This window comes from Panthera tigris, chromosome D3 (assembly GCF_018350195.1).
Source record: "Panthera tigris isolate Pti1 chromosome D3, P.tigris_Pti1_mat1.1, whole genome shotgun sequence".
NCBI classification, from domain to species: Eukaryota; Metazoa; Chordata; class Mammalia; order Carnivora; family Felidae; genus Panthera; species Panthera tigris.
In genome coordinates this window covers 19,006,233-19,017,610 of record NC_056671.1, presented here as the reverse complement: position 1 = coordinate 19,017,610, position 11,378 = coordinate 19,006,233, and the positions used below count along the sequence as shown (strand labels likewise).

Sequence of the window (11,378 nt, the reverse complement as noted above, 5' to 3'; positions counted from 1 at the left end):
CTGTCAAATTGGTTTCCATACAGCACCCAGTGCTCATCCCAAAAGGTGCCCTCCTCAATACCCATCACCCACCCTGCCCTCCCTCCCACCCCCCATCAACCCTCAGTTTGTTCTCAGTTTTTTAACAGTCTCTTATGCTTTGGCTCTCTCCCACTCTAACCTCTTTTTTTTTTTTTCCTTCCCCTCCCCCATAGGTTTCTGTTACGTTTCTCAGGATCCACATAAGAGTGAAACCATATGGTATCTGTCTTTCTCTGTATGGCTTATTTCACTTAGCATCAGAGTTCATTTGTTTTATTTATTTATTATTTTTTTTTTTTTTTAATTTTTTTTCCCAACGTTTTTTATTTTATTTTTGGGACAGAGAGAGACAGAGCATGAACGGGGGAGGGGCAGAGAGAGAGGGAGACACAGAATCGGAAACAGGCTCCAGGCTCCGAGCCATCAGCCCAGAGCCTGACGCGGGGCTCGAACTCACGGACCGTGAGATCGTGACCTGGCTGAAGTCGGACGCTTAACCGACTGCGCCACCCAGGCGCCCCAGAGTTCATTTGTTTTAAATTTGACCAAAAGTTAATGTGTCGTTTCTGGTAAGGAAAGAAACTCGTATGTGGAGTTGCATGTGGATGGAGCAGAATTTCTCTGAAGTGTTTGTAAGTGGAATTCTGGACATTGTGATATCTACTACCCTGTATAAATTCCCTCTTCCCTGCTCGTGACCTTGGTTTGCAGGCATTGATTTATTGGCTTATTATTAATGACCCTATTGAATTACTAATATAGTGAGTAAGAGCTGTAGATTTCATTATCAGTTTAGGGATCTTGTTAGGAAGATTCCAAGGCCCCACCCTTAGAGATTGCTGGCGAATTAGTCTGGAATAGGGCCCAGGAATCTGCATATTAAGCAATGCCCTTGCCAGGTAAATCTGTTTCAGTAGATCTGAGACCACATTTTGATATCCTCGACTGGAATAGGTCAGTACGGTCACTACTTAAATTATACTTTTATAGGAAGACTTTAGTAACACATTATACTTAATTAACACTAATGAATTGCATCCTGGATCTGAAAAGCTGAGTGGATGTGGTTTACATTGGGAACCATGGAGGAATACCAGTGTTGCATGATTCTACATAGTAAAAACTAGCTGAAATTCTGTCTAGATCCTGAAAAAGTAAGGCAGTTCCATTTGTTGCTTTTTTTTTTTTTTTTTTTTTTTTTTTTGAGAGAGCGTGAGCATCCCAAGCAGGCTCTGTACTGTCAGCATGGAGCGCCATGCGGGGCTTAAACCCACGAACTGCAAGATCATGACCTGAGCCAAAATCTAGTCAGACAACCCAACTGAGCTACCCAGGTTCCCCTGTGATTTTGTTTTCACAATAAATCTGAAAAAAATACGTTAACAAAATATGTTTGTAAAACAGCTTTGTATTCCTACATTTTAGGAAGAATATCAATTGTTTTGCATTGAAAGAGCAAAAAGTTTTGTGAGGTTTATTATGAAAAACAGCAGCCCTCCTATCCTATCTGCTCTTCCCCATTTTCCCTGCTTCACAGTATCTCCTTCAGCTGTTGGCTGATAAGTTTGTATTTGCCTCCATATCTCAAATATAAACGTGTGCTTGGCTATTTACTGATGTTTCCATTTTAGGCATTATCTTTTGACTTCTTTCTCCCTCTTGCCCACCATGCATGTACTCCCCATCATCCATCTCCCTGATAGAATTCTAGTTCAATCATATTAAGTGTTTGCGTTACGACTGGGTATTTAAATTTTTTTTTTTTAATGTTTAATTTATTTTTGAGACAGAGACAGAGCATGAACGGGGGAGGGGCAGAGAGAGAGGGAGACACAGAATCAGAAGCAGGCTCCAGGCTCCGAGCCATCAGCCCAGAGCCCAACACGGGGCTCGAACTCACGGACCGCGAGATCGTGACCTGAGTCGAAGTCGGACGCTTAACCGACTGAGACCCAGGGGCCCCACGACTGGGTATTTAAATCACAGCTGAGCTACATAGTGAACTAGGTTACCTTCCTGCAGAACTTTCTTTTCCCTAGAATTAATAATCCTCTTGGATTTTTATTAGTTATTAGCTTAGTGTTCTGTCCACTTGTCACTAATTCAACCCCAGAGTTCTCTAAGGGCATAACACATCGTTTATTTTATCAATTTCTTGACCTGGTCCAATCTGAACTGGTTCTCCCTTGTGCCTAATATATTGCTGTCATTGTGAGCTCTCTCCTGCTGAATCCCCTGTTTTCTGTGTAACCTCTTCCCCTTGGTTTAATACCCCATTTTGATAGAGTGCTTGCAGTAAAAGGGGTGCATGGGAAGTAGTTTGAAAGAATTGCATGTCTGAAAATGTCTCGTTCTCATACTTGATCAGGTGTGAAGTTCTAGTTTGGAATATATTTTCCTTTAGAATTTTGAAGGCATTACTTTTCACCTAGTGTTGCTGTTAGAAGAATCTGAAGCCATTCTGAGTTCTGAGAGTCTTTGTATATGACTCCTTCTCCCTTTTGTCGCCAGGGTTCTGAAATTTCAGTGACAGGCCTTGGCAGAGGTCTGTTTTCATGCACTTGCCAGGCTGTTGTTGAGCCTTTCAGAATGGACTCTTAACCTTCACTCCTGGCATTACTGGGAAACTTTTTTGAATTATTTGTTAATGATTTCCTTTCCTTATTCTTCTGGTTTTTCTTTCTGGAATTCCTGTTCTTCAGGTATTGGATCTGGACCTATCTCTGTTTTTCTTATTTTTTCTGTCCTTACCAACCCCATTTTCTTGTCTTTTGATCTCCCCTAATGGAAGATTTCCAAGTTGATTCTCTGTTCCTTTTTTTTTTTTTTTTTTTTTTTTTTTAAATTAAGACCACATTCCATGGTTGCAGTATCTTATCTCTAAGGACTTTAATATACTTTGTTGAAGCTTTCATCGCCCTGCATGATGTTTTCTTCCCCCTTTTATTTTAAAATGTTTTACTTTTTGAGAAATAGAGCAAGCAGGGGAGTGGCAGAGAGAGGGGCACAGAGGATCTGAAGCAGGCTCTGCGCTGATAGGATGACAGCAGCAAGCCCGACGTGGGTTCAGATGTGGGGCTCAAATCCACAAACTGCAAGATCATGACCTGAGCTGAAGTCAAGACGCTCAACTCACTGAACCACCCAGGTGCCCCCTTTTTAAAACTTTTTGTCCTCTTTTTGTTTTGCTTTTAGTCTTTTGTGTTACAGACTTTCATTAGCTTCCTGGCAACCATTGGTAGTCTGCTTATATTTACAGGTGGGATAGTAAGAAGATGTGCTTGTAAGGTGAGCTGATTGAATTTTTGGTAAATCCCCAGCCAGTGTCCCATCTTTAGGACTTTCCTCTTGGGCTCTGGTCAGGTGCCCCGGAGGAAACTTCCAGTCTCTTGTCAGGAGGCTTTACCTTGAACTGCTGACCTTGTGGGAGCTCAGTGAAGGAAGAGGGCTGGGGAGCTTCCGCATTCTAGTATGCCCAGAATTGGCATCCAGGTCAAGACTATTGTCTTCCAGATCTCTGGACAGGCTTCCTAGTCCAGAAATTTACACCCTCTAGAGAAAAAACTTCCAACTTTTTGCCAAGCTTAGGGAGGGACAGTCTCAAGATTGTGTGATGTCTGGATATTTAAGCACATTCTCTCTTAAAAAACATATATATATATTTTTTTTTTGAAAATATATTACTCTAAAAGGGGAAACTTCGCAAGAGAAAGAAGATGCAGAACAAAAAATGATGTCAGATAACTAGATCAAGATTTAAGGAATGGATTCTGGTTCTGACTACCTCCACTACCACTTCTCTCCAAGCCTCTGGTTTGTTATCTGTGCGAGGGGGAGGGTTTAAGATTCAGTTGGTGCATTGATGCTATCTCAGCTTCTGTGTTCACCTGCTGGGTATTCCATAAGCTTAAAATAAATAAACATGCAGTAATTTTTTTTCTGTCTCTGGCCAAATGGAGGTTAGTACCTGGATTTAGTCTTATGCCTGAAAATTAAAACTCAAATACCAAAGGAAAGCAATCCCTAAGAGAGGAAAAAAAGATGGGCTTACAGCCTTGTGGGAGTTTCTGGGCACTGGAACAGGGAAGGGGAACTGAAGTGGACCCTGCTACCTGGGTTGAGGAATCTGAGCTAAGAGTTCAGAGAGGTTGAGGAGGCAACTCATGTTCATGAGACAGAACACCAGAGAGAAGAAAGCTGTACAGAGAACCCAGGAGATCTGTAGAAGGGCTCTTTAGAGTACTCAGAATACTGATCAGCATGAGAATAGGAGGAAAGTAACCAAGGCCAGGGAAAGAACCATCAAAAAGGATTATAACAGTGCCAGGCATTACACAAGGCTGAGAATTGTTCCTGTTCCCATCGACCAGATAAAAAATTCACAGAATATTGGGTAGACCATTGTTTGAAAATGTACCAAGGATTTTGTTTTAATCAGGTACAGTAAAGTGACAGACATGGAGATAACTGCCTTCAAAGAAGTTGATTACAATTCCCAAGAGGAGGGAGAGTGCCATGCCATTCAGGATCACATGAAGAAACCTCAGGGTGGGTCAGAGGGGCAGTAGGAGTGAGGGGAGAGCATGCCTCAGACCATTTATTGTGGTTTCCATGGGACAAGGCAAGGTAGACAAGTTTGAGTAAGGCTTAGAATCTGTTAATTCAAATAAAATCAGAGGGTTCTTGGCTATAGGAACGGTCTCTAGTTGTCCATAACCTGGCCCTGGTGTGATTTAGGACAGGAAATACTGGTTTGGTGTGTGATAATTAGGTAAAAGGTGTTTGGAGTTGATTAGTAAATTTGTATACGAAAGGCATGCTCTGCAGGTAAATTGTTTACTGTCTAGGACCTAACCGACTCTGGGAGGGCAGTCTCTAGGATTAGTAAGGCCCCAAGAGTCAAAGGATCATAAAAACAAACTTAAAAGCATTAAAAAAAAATATATGTTTAAACAAAATTAGAGGCACCTGGGTGGCTCAGTTGGTTAAGTGTCCAACTCTTGGTTTTGGCTCAGGTCATGATCTCACAGCTTGTGAGTTTGAGGCCCGCATCTGGCTCTGCACTGACCACTCAGAGCCTGGAGCCTACTTCAGATACTGTGTCTCCCACTTTCTCTGCCCCTCACCTGCTCCTGCTCTCTCTCAAAAATAAATAATTAAAAAAAAAAAAAAAGATGTTTTCAGACCTACAAAGGCTGGGAACAAAATTCATCACGAGGAGACCTACTATACAAAATGTTAAAGGACATCCTTTGGGCATTAGGAAAATTATACCAGGTGGAAATCTGTATCTACACAAAGGAGTAAAGATTGTGTTATGGGGTTTGTAACATATGTAAAAGTAAAATTCATGACAATATTGGCAAAAAGGCCAAGAGGGGAGAAAGGAAAGCATACTATTGTAAGATTTTGTATATTAGAAGTGGTATATTACTTGAAGGTGCACTGATAATTTAAAGATATATAATATAAACTTCAAGCAACTCTGAAAACAAAACAACACTCAAATGTCCATCAGCTGATGAACAGATAAACAAAATGGTACATCCATACAATGGAATATTATTTAACCATAAAAAGAAATGAATTACTCATACATGCTACAACATGGATGCATTTTGCAAACATGCTGAGTGAAAGAAGCCAGGCAAAAAAGGCCATGTATGATTTCATATATATGAAATTCAGTCCGGAATAGGCAAATTCATAGAGACAAAGCAGATTAGTGGTGCCAGAGACTGGGGAAGGGAGAATAGGGAGTGCTTGCTTAATGGCTATGGGGTTTCTTTTGGGGGGTAATGAAAACATTCTGCAATTAGTGATGATGGTTTCACAACATGGAGAATGTACTATAAGTCACTGAATTGTACACTTTAAGATGGTGGGGCACCTGACTGGCTCAGTTGGTAGAGCATGCAACTCTTTATCTTGGGGTTGTGAGTTTGAGCCCCATGTTGGGTGTAGAGATTACTTAAAAATAAAATTTAAAAAAAATGGTTAAAATGGTTAATTTTATTTTATGTGAATGTTACCTCAATTAAAAAAAAAAAAAAAAAAAAAGAGGGATGCCTGGGTGGCTCAGTCCGTTAAGCACTCTGACTCTTGATTTGGGCTCAGGTCAATGGTTAAAATGGTTAATTTTATTTTATGTGAATGTTACCTCAATTAAAAAAAAAAAAAAAAAAAAAAGAGGGATGCCTGGGTGGCTCAGTCCGTTAAGCACTCTGACTCTTGATTTGGGCTCAGGTCAATGGTTAAAATGGTTAATTTTATTTTATGTGAATGTTACCTCAATAAAAAACAAAAACAAAAAAACCAAAAAACAGAGGGGCGCCTGGGTGCCTCAGTCCGTTAAGCATTCTGACTCTTGATTTTGGCTCATGTCATGATCTCATGGTTTGTGAGCTCAAGCCCCACTCTCAGCCCAGAGCCTGCTGGGGATTCTCTCTCCCTCTCTCTCTACCCCTCTCCCATTCACGTGCATGTGCGCTCGATCTCAAAATAAATAAACTTAAAAAATAAAAGAGTTAAGCCAGTAGAGATTTATGATGGATTCATAAGTATTCTTTTAAAAAAGCCAGAAAAAGAGGAAGTGAGGAAAAAAGAACAGATGGGACAAATAGAAAATAAATAGCAAGATGATAGGCCATCAGTAATGGCCTACTGAGGGTTCTGAGCCCATGGTCCCAGCTGTGATGTAGGGGAGGCTGGTGGCAGCCACCACAGTGGTTTTGCCCTGTCCCCTGAAGAGGCAGCCATGGTGTGGGTGGACCAAGGTGTGGTGGAGGCTGGGGGGCAGGTGAACTTGGCCCCCGAGGCTGGTGGGGCCGGTAGGGAAGGATGAATGAGCAAGGGGAAAAACAAGGATGGAGGAGACATGCTGATGGTGGTGAAATACCATTTGGAGATTAAGGCTGGTGGACACTTTACAGAAGGAAGAAGATACAGGACTTAAACCTTGTCTCACAAGTGTATGGTAGAGGTAAAGAAGACAAACAAGCAAGGGTCATCTGAAATTGAAATTAGCTCACTAATAATCTCAAAGTTGGAGATCACTACTCAAGCACAAGACCTTTACAAAGATGGTTGGGGCACCTGGGTGTCTCAGTAGGTTAAACATCTGACTTTTGATTTCAGCTCAGGTCATGATCTCAAGGTTCATGGGTTGGAAATCTAAGCATGGAAGCTGCTTGAGATTCTCTCTCTCCCTCTCTCCCTGCTCCTCCCCTGCTTGTGCGCATTCTCTCTCTCAACATAAAGAAATAAACTTAAAACAAACAAACAAACAAAAACTATGAAGATGGTTGATATAAAGGCCTGGGCTGAGTATGTTGTGGATTGGGCTGCAAAAGACCCGTATGGCTTCCTTACAACAGTTATTTTGGCCGTTACACCATTGTTTCTAGTAAATGCCATAGTGTCCCAGAAATTGGTCAAGATGATTGAGGCCAGGGAAAAGGACCAAAAGAAGGAACAAAAATGTCAAGAAAATATTGCAAAAGCTAAATAACTGCATAAGCACTTAAGGAATGAACAGGCTGTACAACCAGAGGTAAATCGTTTGGAAAATTATGCAGTTTTGGAAGGACCCACTGAGGTGTCTTTTCTGTTTTTCATGACAGTAATTTGTAGTAAAGTCTGAGCACATGGAAGAATCATGTTAGTTATGACTTCTACTGCAGCAACTTTTAGGCTTTGGTGTAGAAGTCTGTTGATGGTTATTGTAAATTGGCATTTATTATGCTATAAATTCTTTATAACTGACTTAGTCATTTGCCATTTTGCAGTTTATGTACTGTAATGAAAGCATCCTGTGGAAAATAATGACCCTACATTATGAACTCTATTCAAATAATGGCTTAGAACAGGGTCCTGTTGTGGACGAAGGAAATTAAGAACTTAAAAATCAGAATTATCCTGATGTAGAAAGTGTGCTTTGGCTTTTAAGCCTTTTAAGACATATAGTATATTAATTATTATATCTTTTATCATTATCGCTTATTTCTTGGAATAGAATCATTTCTGGCTTTTTCAAAGCCAAATATTAACCAATGACTATTTCTGTGTTCTGCATTTTTCTCATTTTAGCCTTTGAGATAATTATCAGATATTCTGCATTTCTTAAAATCTAATTTTATAAAGAATTCTCATATTGACTATGAAGAATACCACCTACCAGATATAACCATGTTTGTACTTATGAACACTGCCATTTTCTTAGAGATGTCTTGTTGAGTAGAATAACACTATGACTTAAATGCTTGCAGTAAAAATGCCAAACCTTGTGGTACCTTGGAACCAGTTTATTCTTTCTTGTGCTAAGTAGAAATGTGAAGTAGTTAAAATGTCTTATCAGATAATTTGCTGATTAAATAAATGCCACTTTTGTGTTTTTTATTCTATTCTGTCTTACCTTATTTAGTAGTGATGTTCTATACTTTTTGATCCAATAGATTCATGGTAAAAATTAAAATTTCAAATTTCTTGTATGGAAGTCTTAAAAAGTAGTAAGTCATATTTCATAAGTGGTAAAGAAAGGTTTAACGTTTGGAAAAACTTTGTTCATCATACTAGTAATTGGGTGAAGAAGGTAAATTATGTCAAAATGAGAATGTGTTAAAATTAGCAATAAAGAGCTAAAGAATATTTCCTTCAGGTAACTAGTATAACTGGAACTTTTACTATTACACGTGGCTTTTATAAGTGCATAGTCTAAGAATTTTATTTGCTGTCAGTATATAATAGCTTATTCACATTTTCCTCACCTCTGATAATGAATTATAAGTTACAAAAAAATTGTCCAACAGCTTTAATTTAAAAATAAAACTAGAGGGGCGCCTGGGTGGCTCAGTCGGTTAAGCGTCCGACTTCCGCTCAGGTCACGATCTCGCGGTCCGTGAGTTCGAGCCCCGCGTCGGGCTCTGGGCTGAGGGCTCAGAGCCTGGAGCCTGTTTCCGATTCTGTGTCTCCCTCTCTCTCTGCCCCTCCCCCGTTCATGCTGTCTCTCTCTGTCTCAAAAAAAATAAATAAACGTTAAAAAAATTTTTTTTTAAATAAAAAAATAAATAAAACTAGATATTGAAATAAATTTGATACTTTTTCATAAAGGGAAAAAAAATAATGGCCTATCAATTACCACACTAACCATATCAATAATCACATTAAATGTAATTAGTAATCACATTTAGTAATCACATTAAATGTAAATGGTATAAACATTCCCATTTAAAAGCAGAGATTGTCAGATTTGATTTAAAATAGCAGTACCCAGGATGCCTGTGTGGCTCAGTTGGTTGAGTGTCTGACTCTTGATTTCAGCTCAGGTCATGATTCCCAGGGTCATGGGGTCAAGCCCTGGGTCAGACTCTGCACTGAGCATGCAACCTGCTTAAGAGTCTCTCTCTTTCTCTCTCTCTCTTTCTCTCTCTCCCCAGCTCATGCTCTCTCTCTCTAAAAAATAAAAATAAAATAAAAATATATGTATATAAAAAAATAAACAATTTTAAAAAGCAAGACCCAATTGCATGTACCTGTAAGAAACACACTTTTTTTTTTTTTTTTGAAACACGCTTTAAATATAAAGACACAAATGGTTAAAAGTAAAAGGATGGGAAAAGATAATACCCTTTCTAATAACTAATCAAAGGAAAGCTGGAGTAGCTATATCTATATTAATATTAGACAAATCGGTTTCAAAGCAAGAAATATGGGGGATAATGGTTATTTCACAATGATAATAAGGTCAGTTAGTCAAGGAACCATAATAATCTTAAACATTTATGCACCTAATAAAGCTTCAAAATACATGATGCAAAAAGTTCAACAAGAAATAGACACATACAATTACAGTCAGGGGTTTCAATTTCCCTCTCAATAGTTGATAGCTGAAGTAGACAGAAAACCAGCAAGGATATAGTAGTCAACTTGATTTTGATTAATGTTTATTTTTTAATTTTTTAAATGTTTCTTTTATTTATTTTGAGGAGAGAGTATGAATGAGGGAGGGGCGAGAGAGAGGGAGAGAGAATCCCACACTCAGCTCAGAGCCTGATTTGGGGCTCAATCCCACGACTGCAAGACCATGACCCCAGCCAATATCAAGAGTCGGATGCTTAACCCACTGAGCCACCCAACACCACTGTTGGGTTAATCACCCACTGATTAACACTTAATAGAACCACCCAACAAAAGCAGAATTCTCAAGTGCGCATTCTTCTCAAGTGCACACAGAACATTTACCAGAATTCAAAAGGCTTCAAAACCATGCTAACTACATTGACCACAACGAAATTAAGTTAGAAATCATTAACAGAAAGATCCTTGGAAAAATCTCTAAATATTTGAAAACAAAATAACACACAACCATGGATCAAAGAAGAAACCAAAAGAGAAATTAGTATTTTGAACTGACTTTTAAATGGAAACACTGAACATATCAGAAATTATGGGATGCCACAAAAACAGAACTTGGTGGCAGGGGGAGGGGTGTGATTTATAGCATTAAACATCTGTATTAGAAAAAAAGAGGGCATCTGGGTGCCTCGGTTGAATGTCCGATTTCAGTTTGGGTCACTATCTCATGGTTCAAGGGTTCAAGCCCATATCGGGCTTGCTGCTGTCATGCAGAGCCTGCTTTGGATCTTCTGTCCCCTCTCTATGCCCCTCTCCACTTGCTCTCTCTCTCTCTCTCTCTCAGAAAAATAAATAAATAAAACATTTTTAAAAAAGGTCTCAGATCAATTATCTTAGCTATATTAACACCAGACAAGAAGATTCATTTAAGAATCTAGAAAAAGAAAAGCCAATAAAATCTAAAGGAAGCATAAGAAAGGAAATAAAGATCAAAATGGATGTCAGTGAAATAGAAAACAAAAAAACCATAGAGAAAAATCAATGTAACCAAAAGATGATTCTTTAACAAGATCAATAAAATTGATAAACCTGTAGCCAGACTGATTAGGAAAGAAAAACAATAACAACAAAAAGACATGGGGGCGCCTGGGTGGCTCAGTCGGTTAAGCGTCTGACTTCAGCTCAGGTCATGATCTCGTGGTTCGTGAGTTCGAGTCCTGCATCAGGCCCTGTGCTGACAGCTCAGAGCCTGGAGCCTGCTTCAGATTCTGTGCCTCTCTCTCTGCCCCCCTCCCCTGCTTGTGCTCTGTCTCTCTCTGTCTCTCAAAAATAAACATTTACCAATCTCAGGAATGAGAGAGGTGACTACTGCAGATTCCACAGATACTGAAAGGAAATATTATGAAAAGTTTTATGCCAACAAATTTAACAACTTGGATGAAATGGACAAATTCCTTAAAAGACCCAACATACTAATGCTTACTCAAGATGTAACTAATTTGAAT

The 11,378-nt window shown here is 39.3% G+C and overlaps 1 protein-coding gene across 1 annotated transcript; it reads left to right on the top strand.

The window, feature by feature from the left end:
* Window positions 1–7,252: 7,252 nt before the first annotated feature.
* LOC102958573 (small integral membrane protein 15-like) lies at window positions 7,253–8,848 on the top strand. The gene has a single exon (XM_007092307.3). It carries the CDS (start codon window positions 7,316–7,318, stop codon window positions 7,529–7,531), a length of 216 nt encoding a protein of 71 aa, XP_007092369.1. The 5' UTR covers window positions 7,253–7,315; the 3' UTR covers window positions 7,532–8,848.
* The last annotated feature ends 2,530 nt before the right edge of the window (window positions 8,849–11,378 follow it).

Coding starts and splice junctions, on each gene's coding strand:
- LOC102958573 (XM_007092307.3), top strand. CDS start 7,316: ATGAAGATGGTTGATATAAAGGCCTGGGCTGAGTATGTTGTGGATTGG.